General features: G+C 36.1%; 5 protein-coding genes across 14 annotated transcripts; 3 read left to right on the forward strand and 2 right to left on the reverse strand.

Annotated features, from left to right (window-relative positions):
- The first annotated feature begins 4,013 nt into the window (after positions 1-4,013).
- On the forward strand, positions 4,014-5,654 carry LOC111312829 (uncharacterized). Its single transcript, XM_022913481.2, has one exon. It carries the CDS (start codon positions 4,457-4,459, stop codon positions 5,201-5,203), a length of 747 nt encoding a protein of 248 aa, XP_022769216.2. The 5' UTR covers positions 4,014-4,456; the 3' UTR covers positions 5,204-5,654.
- Positions 5,655-5,841: 187 nt separating this feature from the next.
- On the reverse strand, positions 5,842-7,891 carry LOC111312830 (DNA-directed RNA polymerase I subunit RPA12). Of its 2 annotated transcripts, none has more exons than XM_022913483.2 (6): positions 7,752-7,891; positions 7,190-7,361; positions 7,076-7,116; positions 6,466-6,531; positions 6,324-6,383; positions 5,842-6,230 (listed from the first exon to the last, which is right to left on the reverse strand). In XM_022913483.2, exons 2-6 carry the CDS (start codon positions 7,305-7,307, stop codon positions 6,156-6,158), a joined length of 360 nt encoding a protein of 119 aa, XP_022769218.2. In that variant the 5' UTR covers positions 7,308-7,361; positions 7,752-7,891; the 3' UTR covers positions 5,842-6,155. The 2 variants fall into 2 exon arrangements, with proteins under 2 accessions (XP_022769218.2, XP_089596700.1); XM_089740574.1 differs by having other exon boundaries at positions 6,466-6,534.
- Positions 7,892-8,822: 931 nt separating this feature from the next.
- LOC111312816 (ABC transporter B family member 13-like) lies at positions 8,823-14,914 on the forward strand. Of its 2 annotated transcripts, none has more exons than XM_022913451.2 (10): positions 8,823-9,210; positions 9,924-9,978; positions 10,055-10,230; positions 10,311-10,511; positions 10,864-11,123; positions 11,219-11,532; positions 11,630-11,853; positions 12,187-12,976; positions 13,170-13,411; positions 13,510-14,914. In XM_022913451.2, exons 1-10 carry the CDS (start codon positions 8,947-8,949, stop codon positions 14,707-14,709), a joined length of 3,726 nt encoding a protein of 1,241 aa, XP_022769186.2. In that variant the 5' UTR covers positions 8,823-8,946; the 3' UTR covers positions 14,710-14,914. The 2 variants fall into 2 exon arrangements, with proteins under 2 accessions (XP_022769186.2, XP_089596686.1); XM_089740560.1 differs by having other exon boundaries at positions 8,837-9,210; positions 10,311-10,539; positions 10,769-11,123.
- A 1,754-nt stretch (positions 14,915-16,668) lies between these two features.
- Positions 16,669-17,894, forward strand: LOC111310862 (uncharacterized). Of its 2 annotated transcripts, none has more exons than XM_089740599.1 (2): positions 16,669-17,147; positions 17,775-17,894. In XM_089740599.1, exon 1 carries the CDS (start codon positions 16,809-16,811, stop codon positions 17,142-17,144), a length of 336 nt encoding a protein of 111 aa, XP_089596725.1. In that variant the 5' UTR covers positions 16,669-16,808; the 3' UTR covers positions 17,145-17,147; positions 17,775-17,894. The 2 variants fall into 2 exon arrangements, with proteins under 2 accessions (XP_089596725.1, XP_089596721.1); XM_089740595.1 differs by lacking the exon at positions 17,775-17,894 and adding an exon at positions 17,386-17,523.
- A 622-nt stretch (positions 17,895-18,516) lies between these two features.
- On the reverse strand, positions 18,517-25,569 carry LOC111312820 (vacuolar protein sorting-associated protein 35B-like). 7 transcript variants are annotated; one of them, XR_016325896.1, is made up of 22 exons: positions 25,371-25,569; positions 25,175-25,271; positions 24,959-25,082; positions 24,501-24,686; positions 23,919-24,006; positions 23,675-23,731; positions 23,484-23,573; positions 23,267-23,389; positions 22,605-22,679; positions 22,476-22,535; positions 22,078-22,194; positions 21,707-21,946; positions 21,563-21,628; positions 21,259-21,348; positions 20,879-20,968; positions 20,456-20,545; positions 20,308-20,354; positions 19,686-19,766; positions 19,475-19,582; positions 19,289-19,392; positions 18,987-19,100; positions 18,517-18,893 (listed from the first exon to the last, which is right to left on the reverse strand). XR_016325896.1 is itself a non-coding variant. In XM_022913465.2 (22 exons), exons 1-22 carry the CDS (start codon positions 25,458-25,460, stop codon positions 18,683-18,685), a joined length of 2,370 nt encoding a protein of 789 aa, XP_022769200.2. In that variant the 5' UTR covers positions 25,461-25,569; the 3' UTR covers positions 18,517-18,682. The 7 variants fall into 7 exon arrangements, 4 of the variants coding, with proteins under 4 accessions (XP_022769200.2, XP_022769202.2, XP_089596709.1 ...); XR_016325895.1 differs by having other exon boundaries at positions 19,686-19,762; positions 20,286-20,354; XR_016325893.1 differs by having other exon boundaries at positions 19,475-19,607; positions 20,286-20,354.
- Positions 25,570-26,434: the final 865 nt, after the last annotated feature.

Consider the following 26,434-nt stretch of genomic DNA (forward strand, 5'->3'; position numbering starts at 1 on the left):
CTTATCTAATTAGTACTACTTTCAACATTTTATGAGACAACAAAAAGATCGAGTAATCCAAAGCATTATTATTATCTAAATGTTGAATAAAACCAAAGTTTTCTCAAGTGACATAAGTGTCCCTTTCATCCTTGTGGCCAGTTTGGACCTACCACGTGTACAAACCTAACTATCTCTGTTTTCCCCGCCAACGATGGCAACCCATCTGGTAGATTTCTTTGTTTTTCACACCAATCGTCTCAGCATCTCATCTGTTCATATGAAATAGTCGACTCTGTTTTTCATCTTGGTGTTTGAATTTCAGTGCATAGTTAATTATGATAATTTATTTAGCTTCGATGTGTCTTTTACATGAAATAGACTGAGATTTTGTTTCAAGTTGTGGTCACAGCTGTACTTATCTTGAATGGCTGGAGGGCAACTTTTGGTTAGTTGGCTTGCCGTATCTTATGGTATTTAATTCTCGCATTGACGAGAAGTTTTAAGGACGCTGAGAAATTAGTTTCTATAATGGTTCTCTCGAATTAAATTCTAAACGTAGATTTTTCATTACAGGACAAGATGGAATTTAGATTGCTCAGTCAAGTCACTGTTATGCTCTTCGAACATGCCGGGACACAGTGCGCTGGGATGGTCAGGAGTGACCCAATTATGGGTGCTCTCTGTAATCACTTGCCTCAACCGCTTGCTGCTGCTTTGAGAAAGCCAAGAGGATTGTCGTGGACATGTGGTTATTTCAGAAACAAGTATCATTTTCAGTAAAAAGCTGATTGAATTGACCAGGGTCGTAAATTTTTACTCTTCAACTTACAGAAACAGGTTCCCAGTTCCCACCTACCATTCAGGTTGGAAACCATATACTGTTGCTATTGCCTGTTGCTAAAAATAGTAGCGGTTGCTATCAAAACCCAAGGTTGCTTGATTGATGGATTCTCATATGCTAGAGGCATGTGCAATTGTGCAACCAGAGGCGAGTGTATTGGAGAAGCAAATGACCCTCTTGATCATTAGCTTTTGGCTTAAGCATTTAGCCCGAACCTTTAAAACCATCATTCGAGTCATTTCTCCACTGAGAAGCAGATAAAAAAAGACGCATTGACTTGTCACTGGAACTTTATAGGTGAACTCCCAAAGCATAAGGTGCTTTATAATTCGATTTTAATTGAATCAATTTAATTCAATTAAATTTGATTGTTTAATGATAAAAATTTTAAAATTTTTTTAATTTTTAATTAATTCAGTTCAAAATTTGAATTAATCAAAATTTAATTAAAACATAACATAATTCAAATATAAAATAAAAAATACATGAAATGGATAACTTAATTTTATAACTTATTAAAATTTTAAGATAATACTTTAGTACTTAAATATTTTATTGAATAATTTTATTTAATTTACTTAAAATATGAAAATTTTAAAATTTAAAATATAATTTAATTTAAATATATTTATTATTTAATTAAATAAAAAAATAATCAAATCAATGGAATTAAATTTGATCAATTAATTTTTAAAATTTATAAATTCAATTCAATTCAATTAATAAAAATAAATTAAATTAATTTAATTAATTTAATTTTAAAATAATTTGATTCGAAATTAATCTATTCTACACCCTAATAAGCACCACCCAAAAAACAAAAAGATATAAAGAACTTGCAAATTCTTCTTCAATCATTCGTTCAGAGAAAAATGTCGCAACGTTTTTAACTTGAAAGCCCAAAAAGGAACAAACAAAGAAGCTAACATCTTTGTTTTGAAGCCAAGAACTTGTGGAAGTGCTAGACCCAAAGCCCGGTGCAGGCAAGTGTAATTTGCAAAATGAATGGTCCGTGATAGCAGATGTTTTCTATTGGGTTAAGCTCTAAAACCATTTCATTAGAGAAATTCAAATTGAGCCCAATGTGGCCATACATTTTTGCCCATAAAATTGGTTTTGGGATCGCCTTTTAAGGTCCATCAACAACTCACTGGACTCAAACTCGACTAGCCCTTTCCCTTTTTCATGGATTATTCAGAATTAAAAAAAAAAAAAGTTAGTAATAATTCATCTTTTTTATCGTTTGACCATTCTTTTAAGAAACCCATGTTTTGCTTTTGTTTATTGAGACGTTAAGATGACCCTTTTGTCATGCACGAGCACCGAGTTTACAGGCTTTATTATTATTAATATTTTTTTATGCCCTCTGGCCTTTTTCTTAACTCCAATCATTCCATGGTATCCAAGCACGTTTCACCTTGATAAAGTTCATTTGCTCGACAAGGGATCTTGACAGGATTTTTCTCGAGGAAATCCAAATAATTAAAGGTCGCCTAGAATAGAAAATGAGTAACTCACTGTCAACCACATCGCTTACTGTATCAAAATGGTCGGTGCATCTAAACCGATAATCTCTTCACGTCACCGCCTAATAAAAATATATCAAACATATGATGATATACTGTCCTGTTTTGCATTGCATGTATTATTTTTATACGAGGAAAACATTAAAACACACGTTTAATTGCAAATTGTTATTGAGCAATAGCAAAGTTTAAGTAAAACTTAATGCTATCCGACCTAAGAAAGCAAATTGCTAATGCTTTCTTAAAGCTATTGCCTTTGTTTGAGAGGTCTTCTCTTTTGTGAAAGATGCTTTATAGATGGTTTTCATCACCGTAACTTTTCTTTCTCTTTTTTTATCTTATTATATTTAGAAAAAATAGAAAAGCACATTATCAAACTCAAATTATTTGTTTAAAACAAGCATAATCGTCTCATATCTCTCCAATTATTTCTAATCATATAACTAAATTTATAAAGTTGAAATGAAACCTGCCACTTACTAATTAATTTACTTGTTGCACACCATTGTTATAAGTGATAAAAATCACCTAAAACTTGCCAAAAGAAAAAAAAAAAAACATATTATAGTCTTTATGGAATGTTTTAAACTCGTTTCATTTTAACTATAATTAATTACTTAACTAAACTAATTATATATACTTAAATGCTAGAAAACTGCAAAATGACAAAGCAAATGACCAAAGAAGAAAAAACTAATAATGAACGAAGGAGGTGGCATATGATGACTGTTAGGTGCATGTGAAAGAAACCATTGGTAAAACTTTGAAATAGAAATATGGAAACTCATGATCGAGCAACGAGAACCATCAATTAGTATATTAATGATTTTATTATTGCCTCCGGTACCGATAATATCAACACCGCCAAACCCTGATCTGCTCCATTGGTCGGCATTACTAAATGATAAACTACCTTGTAGTTTACAGCTACTTACGGCCGGGCTTAGATTAGTTTCCCATGTTAGGCAGCCCGCCTTTGAAACGAAGCTATGCTAGACTGCTAGTATCGTGAGTCGTTGCCTTGGCTAGTGCAAATGAGGGATTCCATTTTTTGTATAAGATCATGTGGTCACGTCGAGCTAACGTGTAACGCACGGCCAGTCATGGACCGGAAAATCTCATCAAGCACAGTCAACAGTGGCCGAATAATGAAGGTTTGTAGGACCATTTTGTCACTCGTCAATTTATCATATGCCCTCTGCCCAAAGAAATAAAAATCTAAAATATTTTACTACAAAATATGTAGCCCCTGCTCATTCCCTGTGCACGAGGTCAGAAGGACTCGAACAATACCCTTCCCCCGAAAATAAAAAACAATTGGGCCCCACAAAAAGGAATACGTGTATGGCTATGATTCTTTCCCAGTCCCTTTCAAACCAGAACATACTCGAAGAACCCGAGGAAGTGATCAACGGCTCGTATCTCCTTAACGGCTATATCAAATTATTGAATCCAACGGTCAACATCGAATCGGCGGCTACCGCCCAACAGTGTTTCCCGGGTCGTTGGACTTCGGCTACAACGATTGTCCGTAAATTAGGAGTAATGGTGACATTTTAAATATAATAAAATACAAATACAGTAAAAAATAAAAGTAGCCGTTGGAGCCTTTGAAGGTTATGGCTTCTATAAAATGAGGCCCAGAGTTAAAGTTTGGTACAGAATAAATAATAAAATTCCAAACCCTCTCAGACAGAGCAAAGGGTCTTTCGGATCCGTTTGGTATTGAACAAACATTAACCATCTTTCTCTTGATGCAAGATTTTGTATCTCTTCTTTGATCTGTTTGAGAAATACATGTTTCATTTTGCTTTTTTGTTCTTCAAATTTCCCTAATAAACATTTTTTTTTTGTTTTCATTGAGAAAATCTGTAAAGATTTTCTGTAAAGATTTCCTCTGAGAGATATTGATTTTTCAAGGTTTTGGTCTCAGGCTTTTGGTCATATTATTTCAAAGATCATCGCCTCCTTTTTGTTTATTATAATTTCTTGTTTTTTGTTTTGTAAAAGCTTTCGTCATTTTCCAGGATTTTGTTGACATATTTCCTTTTTTTTTTTTTTTCAAGTTTCAGTCAGAAGTTGTAAAAAAAAAAAAAAACCCAGTATTATGGATGCAATTTTCATGTCATCTTCGTTTGAGAAATCATATTCTCCATACAACCAACTCAAGAATGTTTCACAGAGAAATACTGGAGCTAGTTTCGTTTCAAAACCATGTGAAAACTTAGCTCCTACAAACACCATCCATGGCGGGGGCCTCTTGTTTGTTCCTCCACTGTCTCTTTCCTTCTCTTATCCTCCTTCGCCTTCTCTTCTCAATCCAATATTATATCAAAATCATCAGCAGCAGCTGCAGCAACCACCTCTTCTCCCACTTCCAATCCCTAATAAACCTCTCCAAAGCTCTCTCCCTTCTCGAACCCGAAGCCTTTCTTCCTCTCCTTCTAACAGGAAAAGCAACAGAGCCAGAGAGCAATCTCTCACACCAAAGAGATCAAAATCAAAACAACTCAATGGCAAAGTAGAAGATCAACCAAAGAAAGATCATATAAAGCCAACAGAAGCAACAAAAACACAAACCATAACAAAGTCCTTTGTCATGGCATCAGCTAACCCAATAGGACCTGATCCGAATGATCTCCCCAAGGTCTTAGCATTATCATACATAGCAACAGGTAACGTTGCGAAAGATTTGGAGAAGTTTTCAGGTTCTGTCTTTACACTCTCTCCACCACCTAGCAGTTTGCCTTTGCCTAAGTTTTCGCTTAGACCAAAGCTTAGTTGCAACGCTGAAGCTGCTGGAGTTGATGCTGGAGCCACAGATAATCTCCGACGACTCCTACGTCTCCGTTGAACAACGAAAGTTTGCTCCTTTTGGTTTCCTGGTGCTTTGTGAAGGGTCTATAGCGTAAATAAAGGCCTTACAAATTAAGGGTATGCATTCCTTAATCAAGTAGCATCTTTTTTTTTTGTTCTCTCGTTTTTCTCCTAAAATTTTCTTATATCATGGGAAATATTGTGATCATCTTCCTTTTTTTTTTTTTAAATCCTGAATCGAGGTGCGCAAAAGGAAAAAGGAGAGAAACGAAAAAAAGAAGGGTTAAGGCTTGGGTCAAGAGATTGTTGAAGTTTTCTTTTTTTTTTTTTTTTTCTTTTGTTCTATCAATCTTAGTGTTGTATTGTAATTATAGATCCGTATGCTGTGATCACCACCTTGTTTTTGAATTGGGGTGAACATAAATTATATGTCAAGGCTTTGCCATTTCTTTTGTTTAATAAATATAAGGTTGTTTCGGAACAAAGAATGTTTCTCTTTTTAAAAATATATATTTTTTTATGTAATTAATAATCCTACTAGTGTATACGCAGGCATTTCCTGTTTCCATCCTTACTGTGTACTCTTATGGAAAATGAAATCGAATCATGCAAGCATAGTCAGAGTCAGCAGCATCCCACTGTTTATAAGGCCCAATCAAGCCGGCTACCAAGCTATTTTAAGAACCAGAGCAATATATTAAAATTATCTAGGCATTTAGTAGTAATACATTCAATGGAACAAAATTTTGTTCAAGAAAAAGAGGAAAGGAAGAAAGTTGTTTTTATATTTTCTTTGCCTTGGCCCAAAGCAAGGTTTTCAAGTACTTGAAAACCTTCATCATCTGCTCATCTGGATGGCCACTGAGTTCTGGAAAGATGAACAGAGACTCAATTTTCTGAACCCTGCCATTTACATTTCGGGCACCTAAAAAACCTTCATCATCTGCTCATCTGGATGGCCACTGAGTTCTGGAAAGATGAACAGAGACTCAATTTTCTGAACCCTGCCATTTACATTTCGGGCACCTAAGGTATACAGTCTGCCCCTCATCTGCTGATCTCGTCTGGAGAGAAAGAGAGACCGGGAAAATAATAAGTTAATTGATCAGGAATCCGCTACACAGAAAAAGAAAATGTTCATTGAGATGTGGTTTTACTTGTCTGGTACTGTATTCAAGCTCTTGGTTTCCACAGCTTTTACAAGTCTGTTTGATCAACTGCAAGTAAAATTAATACTAAAATTGTGAGTAGCAGATTTCAAGAAAAGCCACTATCTTTTAACTTTATAAAAGTAATTACCGCTGCTGATTCTTTTGTTGTCATCTCTTCATTAACATGTGAGATGCCCAAGTCTCTCCGAATATCCTGCTTCACGAAAAGTAAATGAAGTAAAATAACTTCACGTCAAGAACATGAATGAGGCTATCAGCAAGCAAATACAACAAGCTGATCTACATGCAACATTCTCAACATATCAGTATGAGTTCGTAATTTCTACAAAGAATTGGCCTGTTTTTGAAAGAACACAAGGGAAAAACCAACAATGATAGACTTGTTAGGTGCAAACGTGGAACATCCTTTCTCGCATACTAAATCTCTAGCCACTTGGAACATCTCAATATCTGAAGGAAAAGTTGCTAAATCTCTCTTTCTCTGATTTGAAGCAAGATACCCACCCAAAAAAAACTAAGAAAGCAATATCCCAGTTCACTTGCAATCTCTCACTATCTATGAGATTCAGAATCCACAAAGCCAATTGATTAAAAGACTATTCATTTACAACCCCACCCCCTCCAAATAATGAAAGCAGATTTATATCATTATCATCATCTTTTTTCAACATATAATTAAACTGCCATCATCATATCAGTGATAGCTTGCCAACAAAATAGAAGTACCAAAGGCATACCTCAGCAGTAATAGTATAACCTATTTCTCTGCCCAAAATCCCTGAAAGATAGTGGTGACAATTTAGTAAAGTAGACAATCAAGAAGATAAAACAATAGTAAATCAAGTGAATACCTTTTGCACTTGGTTTAGACTTGCACAAAGGGCATTCTGCATACTTGGGTGATACCAAAGACAGCATTGTACCACACAAGCTACAGAACATGAAGTCACGCGCCTGAGAATATGCCATGAATCTTACATTCAACAAATTGTCGACTGGGGCGTTTTATACAGATCAAAGAAGCTGAAAAGATAAATTGTCTCCTTCAGAAACTATCGACATGGACATTTTTATAAGATCAGAGAAAACTGAAATTTAAAAAAAAAAAAAGAAGCAATTGTTTTTGTGAAGAAGGCTTAAACTAGCACAACAAAACCATTAAAACTACCACAAAGGTTCTCCGAGAAATAACTACAAACACTTACGACTCAAGGATACCCAGATGCATGGAGTAAAATATAGCACTCAACATTCCATTTTTATTAACCATACTTCAAAAAAAAAAAAAAAACTTTCCAACATATTGAAACAAAAATTGCAAAAAAAAAAAAAAAACCCTAAAATCTAATTATCAAAAAAACAAAATACCCCAACAAAAGTTAAAAAAGAGAACAAGAAGTTAGAGTAACTGACCTCAACAAAAGGTAAAAATCTCTTATTCGTATTTTGTTATGACTAGCTCCCGCCGATGTTGCTGGGGAAACTAATAAATGATAAACCCTTGTTTGTGGTCAGAGTCTCAGAAAAGTATTGTACTAGAACCCTAGAAGCAGGAGAAGAAGCAAACCAGTTAGCACTTAGGCCTAGTAGGCCAATTCTGATTTCTTGAAAGGCTGTCAACTGCAGGCCCAAAGGACTACTTTCTAGTTTAGGCCTTAGGCTACGCCGAAGAGCCCGTTGTTGTATTAGCCCCAAAGTCTTAAATTCTGGGTCCAAACTGCAGTCAATGTGATATCTAGAGGCTTATCTCAGTTAGCCATAAATAGGAAGATTTTGTGTTGGTCGGAATTCTCTCATTTTAAGTGTCCTTACGTCATTTAAAGGCGTGAAGACCCAATCTGAAGAAAAGCTGTTGAACACTTTGATTAGAATTTAATGGCCGAAAGCAATCTTGTTTAACATAACGTTCAAACATCTGTGTAGGGTATGAAAGATTGAAAGAAAAACCAAAATTAGAAGAAATAAACATTATTCACATCACCTCATTTCGGTAAAATGTCAAGAATCAGGTTGTAAATGTAATCCAAAAAAAGGTTGCTTTAACTAAAAAATGAAAGACTGTGAATGATTCATGCACTTGACTAAGAATTTCAAACATGGAAGTTTATCAAAGCTAGCAAAACAAATTTCCGAACATCACATGGCAGGCAGGGCGGTCCTTCAATTCCTAACCGCCATGATAAGAGTGGCCCTGAGGAGTAAATGTCTCCAGTTGCCACACTAATTGTTTACAAAAACAAAGGTCCACACAGAAGAATAGATCGCTATTAAGTGGATGATGATGGTCATAAAACAACTAAACCGGCTTGGGGGGTTTTGCCTTAATTACATGGAAAAATGACAGCAATTTGACTGATGTTTTCTTTAACATAAATAGGTAGCACTGATTTGATTCAAAAGACAGTTAAGGAGCCGAGTTGTTGGTTGGTTGGCCAACTAAATTAACTTTACATTTATAGGCGCGGGAAAGGACTGCATCTCATCAAACACCAACACAAGAACTCTGTGAAGCAATTCCTTTCTTTCTTCATTTCCTTTTATCATCTCTTTGTCTCCTTCCTAAGTATATGAGGGTGTTTTTTCTTGGTAAATTGATCTACACTGTAAAATGGAAGAAGTAGAGCTTAGTGACCAGAATTCGGTTCCAAAAACGGAGCAACAATCAAATTCAACCAAAAGGAAGCCTGTTTCATTCCTTGGTCTATTTGCAGCTGCTGATAAATTAGATTATGCCTTGATGTTTTTCGGAAGCTTAGGGGCGTGCATACATGGGGCTGCTCTTCCAGTGTTCTTTATTTTGTTTGGACGCATGATAGATTCTTTAGGACATCTGTCTTCAGATCCTCACAAATTGTCTTCTCGGGTTTCTGAGGTACCATACAACTTCTCTTTTTTTTTTTTTTTTTGGGTTCTTGAGTTTGCCTGCAATTGATAACCGATCACTGGAACTAAGAGTCCAGCACTTCAATATCCTGTCCCACGTGACTATTAATTCTGATATCTCTGTTTAGTGATGACTTGGAAACTTGCTGTTTTAGAGCATATTTAACTCGATCAGTTTCAGTCGTGTCGAGTTCTGCGTGTGTATCGTGTCCAGTTCTGATAATTTGTGTACATTTTTATGTTGGATCTTGAAGTTGTTAAACAAAAATTTATAAAAAAAAAATCAGGTTCTTTAACTTCTGGGAAAGTGACTTAGTTGAAGTCTATCATGGCAATTCTTGCAAGAAAGATTTGAGATGTTCTCCAGAAGTGGCTATTCGACTGTTATTATCAAGTAAATTTTACAATGCAAAGTTTACAAGCTAGAGACGTACAGTGCAATGACACAATCAGGAGGCATTTCCATAATCAATTCTAAGCAGGCTTATCATTTCTATCTTAATACCTTTTTACTTCTGTTTATTCTCGTTTTTTTCTTCCAATTATAATGTGAATTCTACTGAAGTATATCATTTGGAGAGTCACTGTAACAAAAAGCATGAGTTTCCTTAATCAGAGTGCATAATTTATCCAAAAAATTTCACAGCATAACAAAAATTTGACCAGATTTTGTTTAATATTTGACACTTTTTTTTCCCGCAGAATGCTCTGTACTTGGTCTACCTTGGTCTTGTTGTTTTCGCATCAGCATGGATAGGTGTGTTTCAGGTTTCTTAGTCCTCTCTGGCTGCTACAGCTTTCCTGGAGTATTAACATCCTTGTTTATCTTTCAGGTGTTGCATTCTGGATGCAAACCGGGGAAAGACAGACAGCTCGTTTGCGTCTGAAATACCTTCAGTCAGTTTTAAGAAAAGATATAAACTTCTTTGACACTGAAGCCAGGGATTCTAACATTATTTTCCATATTTCAAGTGACGCAATTCTTGTCCAAGATGCAATAGGTGACAAGGTATATTATCAAAAAGAGGTATGTTGGAAAATTTGATAAGATACTTCTTTAACACTATTCTCTTGTGCATCTTGATGCAGACAGGCCATGCTTTCCGTTACCTTTCTCAATTTGTCGTTGGGTTTGCCATCGGATTTACATCTGTATGGCAACTTACACTACTCACCTTGGCTGTAGTTCCACTGATAGCTATTGCTGGTGGAGCTTATACAATTATTATGTCTACTCTATCAGAAAAAGGTGAGGCTGCTTATGCTGAAGCTGGGAAGGTCGCTGAAGAGGTAAATTGCGTACATATTTTACTTTATAATTAAGAAAGCTTGATTCCCAGCACACTCCTAGAAGAAGCAATGCCATGGTACAAGATATACCAAGCTGTTAGAGTTTAAGAATGATATTGAACATTTCTGCTTCTTCTATTGTTTATCGACTTTATTTCACTATGAGCATATATATATGTGTGTGTGTGTGTAACTGGAAGTTTGTATCCTGGTTCTTATTTTGCAGTGGACTCCATACTTCTAAACTAACCAACAACATTCACATATCTTCAATTTGATTGCACAGCTATGCCAACTACTTTTCTCAATCTTTCCTACTTATGGGGTAGCTTTTTCTTGCCTTTTGATTCAGGTTATTTCACAGATTCGCACAGTATATGCATTTGTCGGGGAGGAAAGAGCAATTATAGCATACTCTAGTTCACTTAAAGATGCGCTTAAAATGGGGAAGAGAAGTGGACTTGCAAAGGGTGTGGGTGTTGGATTTACGTATGGGCTGTTGTTCTGCGCCTGGGCCTTGCTTCTCTGGTATGCTGGCATACTTGTCAGACATGGCAAAACAAATGGAGGGAAAGCATTCACAACAATTATCAATGTCATTTTTAGTGGATTGTAAGTATACTTTGAATGTGGCAAAAAATGTTACCGGGTTCTATCTCTCATTAATCATATTTTATGATAAAAAAACAGGCGTTTTCCTTTTTCAGTGCTTTAGGTCAAGCAGCGCCAAACCTTGCTGCCATTGCTAAAGGCCGGGCAGCTGCTGCCAATATCTTCAGCATGATCGAAACAGACTCAAAGCCTTCAAGACAGTCGGATGGTGAAACTATGTTACCAGATGTTGCTGGGCAAATTGAGTTCTGTGAGGTCTGTTTTGCTTATCCCTCACGGCCCAATATGGTGTTTGAGAATTTGAGCTTCTCAATAGATGCTGGGAAGACGTTTGCAGTTGTAGGTCCCAGTGGCTCAGGAAAGAGTACCATCATATCCATGGTTCAACGTTTCTATGATCCCACTTCAGGTAAGCAACAAAATTATGAATTGAGTTGCAGAATAGTTTTACTTCTAGTTAATTTATGGAACTTTAAGTTTGTGGCTGATGCACCAGAGTTCACCAGGTAAAATACTATTGGATGGGCATGATCTTAAGAATTTCCAGTTAAAATGGTTAAGGGAGCAAATGGGATTGGTTGGTCAAGAACCAGCACTTTTTGACACAACAATAGCTGGCAATATCCTACTTGGTAAAGAAGATGCAGATATGGAGCAAGTTATACAAGCTGCCAAAGCTGCTAATGCACATTCTTTCATTGAGGAACTGCCTGATAGTTATAATACACAGGTGTATTCTCCAAACTGCCTCTTGCATTGCGCAAGAAACTGAAATAATTAAACAGTGGCCCTCCTTTTGTGATGATATCGAATTTCATTCTTTAACTAGGAAGATTATTCATCTTCAGAAATGCATATCAGCTTTCAACCCTGAGATTCCATTTCTGTTTTGAAACAGTAAAAACTTAGAACACTTTATGTTATATCAATTTGATAATATGAGAGACATGTATCAAATTTAATGAACTAGGATGGCCACCTTTTAGTTTTTGCTATTTTTACTTTTTCCACAGATCTGTGACCAATCCTCAAGGGTAATGCTTTGACAGTTTGTTGAATTTAGGTTGGAGAGGGAGGAACTCAGCTCTCTGGAGGGCAAAAACAAAGAATTGCTATTGCAAGAGCCGTGCTGAGAAACCCAAAGATACTGCTTCTAGATGAGGCCACAAGTGCTCTTGATGCAGAATCAGAGCTCATAGTTCAGCAGGCACTAGATAATATAGTGTCAAATCGAACAACAATTATTGTGGCACATCGATTATCCACTATTCGAGATGTTGACACCATCATTGTTTTGAAGAATGGCCAGGTTGTTGAGAGCGGGAGCCACATGGATTTGATGTCTAAGGATAGAGAATACGCAACTCTAGTCAGCTTACAAGTATCGGAACACATTGCAAATTCAAGCTCTATATGTCATTCTGATGCTTCTGGAAGTTCTAGCTTCCGACAACCTCCAAACAGTCAAAATCCTGAGCAGGATTCATGGTCAATTTCAACAAAAGAATTGTGGCAAAGTGATCAAAACTCATCTCAGCAAAACTATGCTCCTACCCCATCAATATGGGAACTACTAAAACTAAATGCACCAGAATGGCCCTATGCACTGCTTGGCTCGGTTGGTGCAATTCTGGCGGGCATGGAAGCTCCACTGTTTGCCTTTGGAATCACCCATGTCTGGACTGCATTCTACTCTCCTGATGATTTCCAAATTAAGAAAGAGGTTGAAAGGGTGGCTCTTATATTTGTTGGTCTGGCTATTCTTACGATTCCAATATATCTGCTGCAACACTACTTTTACACCTTAATGGGAGAGCGCCTGACAGTTCGTGTCCGTTTATCAATGTTCTCAGGTTCTGTTCTACATCTCAATCTATAAAGCTGACTTTGATATTACATTGATGGAACATTAATCACATTGGCAAATTGTCTGAACTATGAATATTTTCACTGATATATACGTGTTTGCACAGTAAATTATACATTTCACAGTTTATATTTATTGTATTATAACCTATTTAGATTTGTTTTTCTCTTCAAGTGCAGCTATCCTTTCTAATGAGGTTGGCTGGTTTGATTTGGATGAGAACAATACTGGTTCATTGACAGCAGCTTTAGCTGCAGATGCAACCCTAGTACGGAGTGCTCTGGCTGATCGACTGTCCACAATTGTGCAGAATGTAGCACTTACTGTGACAGCATTTGTGATTGCATTCACTTTAAGCTGGCGTTTAGCATCTGTTATCATTGCCTCCTTTCCCTTACTCATCGGTGCTTCCATAACTGAGGTAAAATTTAGAAACAACCTTAACTGTAATTAGGTTTTTTCAGTTATGTATATAAATGGCACTGCAGTCCTATTTCAATTTTTGTACCAAAATTGCAGCAATTATTTCTAAAAGGATTTGGAGGGAATTACAGCCATACCTACTTCAGAGCAACTGCTGTGGCACGTGAAGCAATTGTCAACATTCGTACTATTGCTGCATTTGGTGTTGAAGACCGGATCTCAAACCAGTTCGCCTCTGAACTAAACCAACCAAATAAGCAAGCATTCTTAAGAGGTCATATTTCAGGTTTTGGATATAGTGTATCACAGCTGTTTGCATTCAGTTCCTACGCCCTCGGCCTTTGGTATGCATCAGTGCTAATCAAGCATAACGAATCCAACTTTGGAGACATCATCAAGTCCTTTATGGTTTTGATAATCACTGCACTGGCAGTAGCAGAAACACTTGCTCTTACACCAGACATTGTGAAGGGATCACATGCCCTTGGGTCTGTTTTCGGAATTCTCCACAGGAGAACATCAATAGAACCAAATGATTCCACATCAAACATCGTAACCGAGATCAAAGGAGATATAGAGTTCAGAAATGTAAGTTTCAAGTACCCAATGAGACCTGATGTAACCATTTTTGAGGACTTAAACCTGAAAACTTCAGCTGGAAACAGTCTAGCTGTAGTTGGACAAAGTGGGTCCGGGAAAAGCACTGTGATTGCACTAATTATGCGATTTTATGATCCCATTGCCGGGGGAGTGCTGATTGATGGTTTTGATATTAAGACATTAAACTTGAGATCGTTAAGGCTAAAAATGAGTTTAGTTCAGCAGGAGCCGGCATTGTTCTCAACTACGATATACGAAAACATCAAGTATGGGAAGGAGGAAGCATCAGAAATTGAGATACTGAGTGCCGCAAGAGCAGCCAATGCTCATCGATTCATCAGCAGAATGCCTGAAGGATACCAAACTAACGTGGGTGACAGAGGGGTGCAATTATCAGGGGGCCAAAAGCAGAGGGTGGCAATCGCTAGAGCAATTCTGAAAAACCCTTCCATTCTTCTTCTGGATGAAGCTACAAGTGCGTTGGACACAGAATCTGAGAAACTAGTTCAAGAGGCACTGGATAACCTCATGGAAGGCCGTACCACAGTTGTGGTAGCGCACAGGTTATCGACTATTCGTAATTCAGATAGCATTGCGGTGCTGAAACAAGGAAAGGTAGTTGAAATTGGCAGCCATGAGCAGCTGAGTAGGAAACCTGATAGTGTCTATAAACAATTAGTCAATCTACAGCAGTAAAGGAACATCCATGACCCCGGCCAATTTTCTTGTACAAGTGGGAGGCTTGATTGATAAATGAACATGATTTCCAACTGCTTGTGAACAAAGCTTTGCATTAAAAATTTTACATTGCTGTCCCTATTATGTAAGCATTTGAAGCATACAGTAGGTTAATTGGATTGATGTATCATGTGATTTCTACCATAAACAATACCAAATTGAGCAAATTCGATCACCATTAAAAACACCCAGAATTGTTAACTACACTATAAATAAACTCTGCAAAGGACAAAATGTTCGGTCGATGCATTTTCAAGTTTCAACATTCGGCTTTTAATGTGTGATAGTTACTGCAAAGCACTCCCCAATTATGTGTTAAAGTCAAAGTAAATGGTCCCTCACTCCCTCGCGTTTTTTCCACCATTTCGACGTTATGGCACTGTGAAAGAAGTAGATGACTGGAATTTTCCATGCAGGTGCTTCCAACTACAGGTCAAAGTCTTCGTCCCATGACTTTCGAATTATTCTTAGTTCCTATGACTCGTGCCATATTTCCATTTTTGATTCTACACATAATTAAACGCTCATAAAATTTGTTAATTACATAGATTAAAAATTTTCAAAATAAGAATATGCGATATTCTAATTTTCTATTAAAAAATTATGATAATCTGTTATAATATATAAATAAAAATTCAAATTCAAATACATAAAATATTTTTTATAAAAAAAAAAAAAACGTAAAATTTTCATATTCAACAATATAAATTGAATGTGAATGCTTATAGAATATCATATTGCTTATCATACCAAATGAGAAACAAGGGAGGAAAAGCATGTGCTGAATTTGTATCAATTTTGACGAGGCAAAAACGCTCCAATTCGGATTTCCAAGAAGGGGTTTAATTATTTTGGTTCATGAACACATGCATTAATGCACCCATCTTCATGAACCCTAACACATCAACTAAAGTTTGGCTAAAATACCATGAACCGCCCCTATTCAGTTCTTGAACTCTTGGTTGCCTTTACTGACTTTCGAGGAAGTTGGTACAGCAACGTTGGGACAGGAACCTCCTTTTTCTATAACCATGGCTTAAAAAAATGGGTAATCTTCACTGCACTTTAAACAGGTTCAGTTATTATTATACTATTGAAAATCATGTATCAATCCATAATAAAAGTGGTAATAATGCTGTTACCTTGTTACAGACAAGGTAAACATTTCACATTATATCTCCTCCCCATCATACTCTCACATTTATGATTGATCAATTTCAAATTTTGCTCAATTTCACACAAATTTTGCTCAAATCACACAAATTAGTATAAGATAATTCAATCTTTTCAAAATGAAAAAAATTATTTTTGATTCATAAGAGTGAATTTATATATTTTATTGTACTCTTAAAAATTATATTAATAATTTAAATTATATAAACTTAAAAAAATAATTTTGACTAATAAATAAAATTATTCTATGATAATCCTTACACACATTAAACATAAAATATGATAATATTACTTAATATAATCATAATCATAATATTATTTATTTTATTTTATCATAATTTTTGTATCAAATAAATACATATTTTTAAAATTAAGATATTCTTTAACAAAATTTATATTTTGTTTATAATAATATTTTTTATTAAATGTGATAATTGATAGTTAATATGCTAATTTTTAATATATTAAAACACTAATTAATAAAAAAATAAGACTTGGAATTTAGAGACGTAAAAAAAGACATTCATTTTGTCCTAGGCGTCACCAAAACCGACGTCGTTACATGTGAGAAGACGATAGAGTTAAAAAAACGAGATACCATCCTCCACTTCACTTTTCCTTCCAAAAGAAACAAGATTTTTGCTATAAAGAACACTTAGGATTAAACGACAACGTTTTTGTAATTCCAATCCAACCCGGTATTTATTTATATATTAATTTCAAGGCCGTACCCGACATTCCCTACTCATTTACTCGTTAAACCGGATTCTTTAATCCTTTATCATCAGCACCCAACCCTCACATCCGAGCTCTTTAACTATTTACTGAGTTGTAAATTTATTATTAGGATTAGAAGAAGAAGAGGAAAGTTGTGGGTGGGGGATATGGCGATATCGGATGCGGTGGTTGGGAATTTGGTGATGATCTACGTGGCAGTGATAGCGGGCATAAAAGCTTATGGTTTAATATGTGGGCGGAGCTTCGGTGGTGGGTTTGTGCTGATTTTGTCGAGCACGGTGGTGGGTTTCATCTTGATTGGGACTCTGACGTGGGACGTCACACGTAAAGCTACGTATGCGATTTCCCGTGGTCAAGCCTCTTCCGTTCAAGTTCACGAGATGTGTAAAGGTGGTATTTGCTGGCACGGCGTGGCGGTTCGCTCCCCTGCTTCGCAGCTCCGGTTCAGACTCCCTCAACAAATCCCTTACGGTTCTTTGTAAAAGGTAAATAAAAAAGTTGAAAAAAAGCTGAACAAAAAAATGGGACTTTTGAGTTTCGAAGCTGTAAGATAAAGCGATGGGGTGTTTGGTTTTTTTTTTTTTTTTAATTGAATTTTGGTTGAGAGGAATATAATAGTGTATAACGTTATAAAGTAACAAATGAGATGGAAGACGTGTTGTGAATAAATAATTCTCCGTCACTATTTTTTTTTTTTACCAACCAAAGTTTGTTTGAAAACAGAGGAGGAAGAATTTTCATAGTTTAATTGCTTAGTTTGATGACTTTGGTCGGCCTACCAACAAGAACAAAGCATTTTTTCTAGGAAGAAGTCCTGGATTCTCAAAAAGATGATTGCAGCTCGTTGTCGGAAGATGTCAGAACTGAGGTTGGGTTGGCATTTTTACATACTATTTTTTTCGGGAAAATAAGGAATAAGATTACTTTATAAATAACTGATGTATTTGTACTGATGACTGATGTTCATATAAAACATGTGTGTTTATTGGTTTGTCAGTTTTTAGAGTAAGTCATGCTTTTCCGTAGAACTTTGGTTTTATTTTTTTTCTTCTGTTGTTTCCTTATGGATACAAATAGCAGTACATATTTTGGGATCTATTCCTTATTTCCAGAGGCCAAGGATGACGATGGATTGGATGGAAAATATCGATAGCTCTCGCTTCGTTTTGATGTCAAGCCCAAAATTTAGTGGTGAGAAGAAATACCGCTGTGGTGGCTGGTGCCATTTGTTGATTCCTAAACAAAAACGCAAAGCAATCCCGAGCTAAAGCCACTAAACTGATTAACTCGGCGATTCTGGACCCAAATCAAAATGTTGCTGAAGAGAAGAGAAAATCTAAAAATCGTAAATCCTGACCTGGTCATTGGATTTTGTCATGGGTTGTATTTTGGTGGAAGTACTAATAAAAGTAGACTAACTAGTGTACATGATGAAGCTTTTTGGTAGTTGTTTTCTAGACATGATATTAGGCGTTGCATTCACTAAAGATGGACGTATGAAAGGAAGATGGTGATTTTGTCCCGACCCTTAAACCAATTCTTTTAACGAAAAAGACAGTTAAAATAAACACAAAAATGGCAGGAGGTATTAGATGTGTTTTTAAACATTGGTCTTATTAGACTCATGTATAAGCCGAAGATGGTGAATTCTATCCATTGATTTGACTCTCTAGGTCTAGTCGCAATCTTTCAACAATGAGGAATGATCGCCAACTTTAACTTCCTAGTTTGATCTATAGTTGCAATTCAAATTTAACAGGAAAAAAAAAAAAGATTTGAAAACTGCCTTTCGCCCCTCTCTAACACCCGAATCAGGTAACAACAGCAGAAGAGTATAAAAGAACAAATACCAGGTCACAATCAAAAAGAGTTCCAATTAGAGAAAAAGGCCCATTTTCTATGTTAAAGAGGCATAGAATTCCACTCCACAACCATCGATTTTTTTTTCTCAAACTAAATAAGCTATACATACCTTCACGTCTCAGGCTGCCAGGCATAATCCTTTACATTCCCCGATAATTTAAAATTTAATGGCTTCAAATTTCTCACCCATTACACCGCCTTTTTGTTTCTGGAACTGAATGTAACGCAATGTACTGGCAAGGAAAGCATCTGAAGCAGTATCTGGTGTTGCAGAATCACTCTGCATCTCCGTGTTGATTAATTCTATCAGGTCTTGGATTGCAGCACCGGTGATTTGTTGATTTCCTTTTTCAAAGAAGTAGAGGTACCTAAAGTGAAGTCACCAAAATGCATGTTTATGGTGTAAAGATTAAGCTGTGTAGTATGAGAAGGTTCAATTTGGTACAGCTCTAACCACTCACTTGTTCAATATCTCAACAAAGAGTATGACTGGCCCACTGCTACCTCGTGCAACATTTGCCATTTGCTGAGCAGCATTTGCGATCCTCAATGCACGTTTTAGGCAAAGCAGGACCCTGCAACCTCTCCCATAATTTTTAAGTTCTAACTATTAAAAGGAAATTATCTATTTGCATAACAGGATAACAAATACCCCTGAACGGGGAGGGGATTGTTAAAGAAGCAATCGACAGTGTTTTGAAGTGCAGACATGACAATAGCAGAAAAATCGTCAAGCCAAAACTGGTTAGGTATGAGGTCAAACCTTTCCCCATCCTTAATGCCGTCCTGATCATCGACCCAGAAGAGATGTGAACATGCATAAACAGCTCTGCACTGATCAGGCTTCTTTAATAGCCGAGCTGAATACTGACCAAAGCAACACAAATTTAAGTTTTGCATGAACAGATCAATAAAGCAGAATAATCAGAGAATAGGAAAGCATTATTACCCCTGTGGTCTTGTGTGTCATAGTATCTCGGTTCTCAACACCAAATACATTCATCCTCTGCAGGGTACCAATTATCAGATGAATTGCAGTCACTTGGGCTTTAGAGTCCTAAAAGCAACAAACATACATGAAACTACACAAATTAGAAGGATTGAATGTGACTAACTTCATGGCTTTTTGATTGAAACATAAACTGATAAGTGACAATTACCGCAATTTCTTCTTCATATAACACAAACGCTTGAGTGAAAAATTCATAAGCAACAAGCTCAAGATCACAGCCATTAGCTGCCTGATAGTTAGCAGGAAACAGAGAAAGGACAAAATCAAGGTTAGAAGATTCAATGTAGAATTTGAGAAAATCTTTGTCAAAGAAAATACAAAACTGGAGACAAAATAAGCAACTGTTCATGATGCATGAATTATCATTATCATAATGGTGGACTGTGGTTAAAGTTAAGTCATTATGATGGGGATTAAAGATGCCAACACCCTCTTAGCATCTAAAACAGAAATACTGATACATAATATATGGAATCAAGAAAAACTTAAAGAAATATCAGTAATGACCCCAAGTATGTTAGAAATAAAGCTGATTGTTCTTGTGCACACCTCTCCGTCAGAAATCTCTTACTTCTTGTGAGCAGCATTATTGATCTTAGTATGCCTTTTCCCTAATACTAATTAGAAAAATGGCATGTTGCTCTTAAAATGCAATAAAACTTGTTAATCTTCAAAGAAATTCTTGGAGTTCCATTAAGTTATTTAATGAATGAATTTATTAAATAGCATAATCAAGACTCAAGATCACCTCAGCACATTGCAGGTACAACCTTAACGCAAGTTCAGGTGAAGGAACAGCTGAAAGAGCCTCGATGATCTGAAAGAAGAGCTATTTGTGTGACCTTTTGGACAATGAAATAATAAGGACATACACATTGCATAAGAAACAGTGATAAACCCATTAAAAAACAGAGAAACCTGAGTCAAGAGCTGAAAAATTTTCTTTGGTGTTGCTGGAACTTCTTCTCCCACTATATCTCCCTCCTGACCTTGCAATCGCCAAACCAACTGCACAGAAGCACTACATTAAGCCTGACTCATATTCACTAGCAATATTATCTGTATTTATCCATATATATATATATATTTTGCATTTTGTCTCAATAAACTCTGAAAATATAGGTACATATACACCACAACACACCATGTTTTTTGTTGGGGAAAATTGGGGGAGGGGGAATGAGGGGGAAGGATCTAAGAGAAAATTATAATGATTATACCTCAAAACCCAATTGTCTGCATGCATCATCTTGTAGGGTTGTACTGATAATCATTTAATACTTCAATGAAGTAGATGGAAATAAAATGAGACGATACAATTTGGAAAAGGAAGAAACATACCCTAAGTGCAGAAAAAACAAGTGAAGGAACTGTAAAGGGCAGGCGTTTTGGGCCTCCAGCCATGGTATGCTTCCTCACAATACATATAATCTGAAAGAGAGTAAGTTATAATGAACATTCAGGGGAAAAAGTTTTGGATCCGTCAAAAACAACATAATTAAATGAAAACATTGCAATTAAACAAAAAATTATCCTAAATATGATACAGCAGTGACATTTTGTGAGAAGTAAACAGGCATTAACCTTAGTCACAAGCAGAAGATTTTAAAGTTCCATTTTCCTATCCTTTAATACTATACACTTGTATATTGTATTTGGCATATCTTGGCCTGATAATGGTCAGGGATATTAGCATAAAAAGAAGCATTGGAAAAACTTACCTTCAACATTTCCTCTGGTTCATCGTTATAAAGCATGTGTATGAGCCGAGCAACAGAATTTTGTTCATCCTTGAAATCCTCCTCATCAAGCTATCGGTAGATACATAACATGTGAAGAACACAAGAAAGGAGAACCATATGTTGGTAACTTATGCACATTCACAAAAACATGATAGGGAAATAAATAATAGAGGAAGAAATAATCTAATATGGATTAGGAAATGGAGTAATGGAGAGTTACTCATATAATTCAAATTATTCAATTTTTATAGAATAACAGAAAACTTCTAGTTTTAACATGCACCTCATCCACGTCAGCACCATCCTTGTCCTTAATGAGACCTTTTATTAATTCAAATAACACCTCAACCTACAAACAGCAATGTTTCTTTCTTCAACAAAAGAATTTGATATAATTACAGCAATAGAGAAGACTAACGAGGCGTACCTTGTGAGCAGTTGAAATGAAAGTGTTATTCTTCATAATGCTTTGAATGATAACCATTGCCATGACTTTATTTGTTCCATTATCAAGATGGTCCATTACATGTGGATAATTAGAAAGTGTCAGGGCTGTTACTATGTCATTGTATTTCTCCAGTGGAGCACTCAAAAGTGCAACTACTTGTTTCATTGCCCGGCTATCTTCAAGTTTTGGTATGTTAGAGAGCTTCTTAACACAGGCTCCCTGTTAGAAAAGATGAATAATAAAGAAGAACGATTATTACTCTGATACAAGTCCATCCTGTAAAATAGCATTGCCAAAGTTACGGCACTAAAGGAGATGATTTCTAAATAGAGTTCTCAGAGGAAACATACCAGTACTTGATCCACATAATCAAGTCGATCAGGATGAACACAAAGAGTAAAGGTCAGAAGAGAGACATACAAAGTTATAGCTCCAACAGCAGGCATGTCAACCTGTGCTTCTATGACCTGCCATTGAATCATACCCAATCAGCTAGTAGAATATGAACCATGATTTCACACTATACACATCAAAAACAGAGAAATGTGTTTACTGGTAGGAAAAATGGAAAAAGGCGTAAGAGTCGGGTCATCATCCACAAAACTAGAGGTTGCATGTTCAGGGGCCATCATCGGAGTTGCTCATGTCAAGGCATTCACATTCTTTAATTGAATCATTCCTTTATAACATTGAAAACAGTTTCAAGGTAATTTGCAACTTCAGGGTGAGAGAGTAATAGCTTATTTACCTTCCCAATTGCATTGCTCAATTTAGTGAAGGCTTCTACTTGTAGAAATTCAGGTAATACCTAGCATAAAAAGTTAGTCAACAACCTGGAAAAGTGTGAAGAGTAAAAGTTGTTATGCTGATAACTTACATCTTCACTTGAAGCAGCATAATTTGACAGTCTGTCCATCAGTCGAGACAAAACTGTCTTGACGTCAACTGTTGGCTATGATGAAAGAAGAAAAATGTATTTGTTGAGCTTAGTGGCCCCAAAATATAGATCAACCATAAAACAAAATAAAAGAAACCCATAAGCTTTAAACCAAAAAATTGGTTCCAAAGAACAAGATCCTCCAATACATGAGGAGATCACACAGAAGAAGACACAGTCCTTCTAGGCTATTCCACAACGCATGCTCACTTTATGGAACATAAGAGTAGGCTTAGGAACGCAGGGCTTGTTAAGAAAATAAGGTACTGGAAACTCCTATGGAAACAATCAAACTAGCTAGCAAATAAGAAATAAGTCAGTCAGGGGCAGCGTTATTCTGTTCCCTGATCACAGGAAAATGGTAACCAGTCATCAAATTTTCTAGTCACAATACTGACTTCACCATTAAGTAACTATTGAGAAACAGCAAGCATGATAGCTAAATTCTTGAGGTGGAGAAACTCAAAGAAAAGATGCCATAGCATGGTAACTAGAATAAAGCCTCAAGCTAACAATTGTGTTAAGTGATATTAGTGTCAGGTGGCCCAAGGAGGGAGGGGAAAAAACAAGGTGTGATAAGAAGATTGATTTCCATCACCCACCTGGAGCTGGGGGCAAGCACCCAATAATGTCTCAAGAGTCTGCAAGTGATACTCATCAGGAAAAACCTGAATTATGCAATCCATCAAATAATATTGGGCAAGATCATCTTTGCAATTGACAACCTGTAAAAGAACCAGATAACTTTTTTTAATGCTACAGACTTATGAATTATAATATAGATAAAAAAAAAAGCAGTGGAGAAAGAAGTAAAATTGCCTGCTCTAACACTCTGGTTAGAACTGTTTCTTTGTATATCCCAAGGTCCACCCCTTCTATCTGACTGAGAACATGGAGATTTTTCCCTACCTAATAAGAAAGTTTAAGACAAGCATAAATTCCCTCAAATTTGCATAAAGCAAACTGCTTCAAAGTTCAGCCAATAAAAAATTTTAGATTATTAATATTACCAGATCTCGAAGTTCACTCCTTTCTTTTTCCTGCTTCTCTCTAACTCTACCAGGTCCCTGCAGACCAGAAATCCCAATTGAAGGCTTCAACTCAGGATGACCAAAGAGTATCAATGATTCACAAGCACCATGACACCTGCATGGCCAAAATTTGTGCTCTCATGATTTATTCACTTCCATGGCATGCAAGTACAATGGTGCAACGCATATCTGAGAAAATAGTGACAACAGTTATTCAACGAACCTGATGTTGCATCCGCACCCAAAGTTTATTCATCTCTGTGAAATTCTGCAGCACAAATTCCACAGCATCCATCACAGTGTCAGCATCTCTGCAGGAAGACAGAATCACATCCAACAAATGGTTAATTACAAATCTTTTCCAAATTCTTACCATATCCTACTTTAGACATGCAATGCACTCTCTTCCAAGCAAGTTCAACAGCAGCTACTATAGAGATTCAACATATATTCTTCGGCCCAAAGGACAACCTCGATGAAAATAGAACAGAATGATAAGAGCTAACAGAGCTCGTAGGAACAGTGCAAAAGCTACTGCTAACTAACTAGTTTATTTTCTTCAAATATTTGAAGAGCGAGCTATCTAATCCAACAAAATAGCCAAAATACTGAAAGGAGAAATTATAAACTAGGACTATGACTCCTTTGCTACCAGAACTATCCAATCATCTTGGGTAGCAGTTCAACAACAGTGAAATATCAATATCCATCAATATAGCCATAGAAATTTATACCATTCAGCTTTTGCAATGAAAAACTCTATTTTAAAGAGGAAAGAAAAGAAAAACTAATCAAGAGATCTCACCCTTCATACTCAGAACCAATATCTGGTAACTTGTCTCGACTGATTTGAGCAAGGTAACTCCTTAAGAAAAGTCCACGTATGGGATGTTGAACTCCACGACACATTTCCACAAGGTCTTTAAGAACTTCCTTAGCAGGAGCCTCCTTAGATTTGATATAGACAGATCCTACCGTACATAGTAGATACCTGGTTGATTACCAACTATAACTTCTTTAGTTATGAAGGATAAACTGACTTTCCTGAACTAAAGATGTGTCAAATTTTCTTTTTCATTTTCTTCGTATATGAACTAGAGACTAATTAAGCGAAAGGTACTACAATTCTGTAAAAACTATAGCCCAAAAGAATGACAATGCATACCTTTAATTGTTTGAAATTTGGAAATTATAAAAAAAAGAAACAATAATATAGAAATCCGCTAATAAATTTGTTGAAGAAAAATTATTTAAATTACTTACAATCTAGGCAAAATATTGCCGGCATGTTGAACAAGCTCGTATAGATCAATCACAGATACACCGTGCTTGCTGTCTTCTTTGAAGAACATCTCTAGTTTCCTCAGTTCATCAAAAGCTCGCATATCTAAATTCAAATCATAAATACATAAGAATTCAATCATAAATCTGAAAGTTGAAACACAATCGACTCGATCAATGAAAAGGAAAAAAAATTACAGAGTTCGTAATATTTGTGAGGAGAGAGTTTGGATGTCCGGAGCTCCGATAGCATCTGAGCGGAGTACTTGAGAGCTTCTCTAAGATTATTGGAGTCCTGAGAAAAAAATAGATCGAATTTAGGGATAATGAAAGAGGAATTGGAGATCTTGATCCGCTCAAATTCAGGTTAAAGAGAGGGAGTTTTTGGGGTTACCAAAGCTTGATGCATGTAAAAAGCATTGTGTTGAATACCGGCGATCCCTTCTGCCAGCCACTTCTCTTCGTCATCGATTCCGTTCAGCATCGTTCTCTTTCTTTCTTCTGCAGCGGACCAGAGCTTGAACAACGTTTGAAAAAAAATGGGGTGATTTCTCCTTTTACCCAAAAAAGGAGTACTTCTCCCGAATCAAAGTGACCCGTTAAAGTCCTAACGAGAAGAGATTAAAGAGAACAAACAAAGATGCCCGGCTACAGGGCGTATTCGAGTCCAAAACTCAATTGGTCTAATACTTGAACCCAAAATTACCATCTAATCGCAAGCCCTAGTTCGTAACCGACTTAGGGCAGTTAGCCCTAATCTCTTTTTTTCCCCAAAAGGTTAGCCTTTGAAAAAAAAACAAAACAATTTGTGGGTAGCCTTGCGTTTGTGGGATAATTTATAGAGAGGTGGTAAGCCCAATAGAACAATAAATCAAGATCCATTAAAAATGGGCTTTCCAAAGACTACTCTGCCCTCTGACTCTGGTTACTGTCATTGTCAATGGCATTATGTTAAATTAATTTTTGAATTAAGATTGTGAATAAAATATTTATCACAGCAATGATCCACTGTTTTAAAATTCATGAATAAAAATAATATAAATTATTCCTGCATGGCTTAATATGTACTACATACATAAGTTAAATTCTGACATATTTAAAAGAATTAATTATAATTATCTCTATTATGGTAAATCTAGAAACAATCTTCAAGTGAAACATAGAACCAAGTGATTACATAAAATAATCTTCAAGTTTATTAAAAATTTTAAATAAAAATTTATGTATTAATCATTGAACCAAATATTAAAATGCATGATAATACAAAATTAAGGAACAAGCAAGAATTACGGGATTAGATTGAGAAATCAAAACTATATCTCTTTCTTCCAATGGTAAAATTAATTCATAACAAAGCAGAAACTATTTCTAGAATACATGAAATAATATTTCACCAACTTGGTGATTGCAGCTGCTGAGGCGTGACGCAATAACTAATTCAGGTCAAAGTAGAGGGCT

The sequence above is a fragment of the Durio zibethinus genome, chromosome 1 (assembly GCF_047325235.1).
Source record: "Durio zibethinus cultivar Kanyao isolate XHJ-2024 chromosome 1, ASM4732523v1, whole genome shotgun sequence".
NCBI classification, from domain to species: domain Eukaryota; kingdom Viridiplantae; phylum Streptophyta; class Magnoliopsida; order Malvales; family Malvaceae; genus Durio; species Durio zibethinus.

Excerpts from the sequence above, each read along its gene's own strand:
- LOC111312829 (XM_022913481.2), top strand. The coding sequence starts at position 4,457 with ATGGATGCAATTTTCATGTCATCTTCGTTTGAGAAATCATATTCTCCA.
- LOC111312830 (XM_089740574.1), bottom strand. The coding sequence starts at position 7,307 with ATGGCATATTCTCAGGCGCGTGACTTCATGTTCTGTAGCTTGTGTGGT. Across the intron at positions 7,117-7,189 it reads GTCTAAACCAAGTGCAAAAG|GGATTTTGGGCAGAGAAATA; the intron begins GTATTCACTTGA and ends ACTATCTTTCAG. Across the intron at positions 6,535-7,075 it reads GTTATACTATTACTGCTGAG|CAGGATATTCGGAGAGACTT; the intron begins GTATGCCTTTGG and ends CTTTTCGTGAAG.
- LOC111312816 (XM_089740560.1), top strand. The coding sequence starts at position 8,947 with ATGGAAGAAGTAGAGCTTAGTGACCAGAATTCGGTTCCAAAAACGGAG. Across the intron at positions 9,211-9,923 it reads TGTCTTCTCGGGTTTCTGAG|AATGCTCTGTACTTGGTCTA; the intron begins GTACCATACAAC and ends TTTTTCCCGCAG. Across the intron at positions 11,124-11,218 it reads AATGTCATTTTTAGTGGATT|TGCTTTAGGTCAAGCAGCGC; the intron begins GTAAGTATACTT and ends TTCCTTTTTCAG.
- LOC111310862 (XM_089740599.1), top strand. The coding sequence starts at position 16,809 with ATGGCGATATCGGATGCGGTGGTTGGGAATTTGGTGATGATCTACGTG.
- LOC111312820 (XM_022913465.2), bottom strand. The coding sequence starts at position 25,460 with ATGCTGAACGGAATCGATGACGAAGAGAAGTGGCTGGCAGAAGGGATC. Across the intron at positions 22,680-23,266 it reads GTGCTTGCCCCCAGCTCCAG|CCAACAGTTGACGTCAAGAC; the intron begins GTGGGTGATGGA and ends CTTTCATCATAG. Across the intron at positions 20,969-21,258 it reads AACCAGAGGAAATGTTGAAG|ATTATATGTATTGTGAGGAA; the intron begins GTAAGTTTTTCC and ends ACTCTCTTTCAG.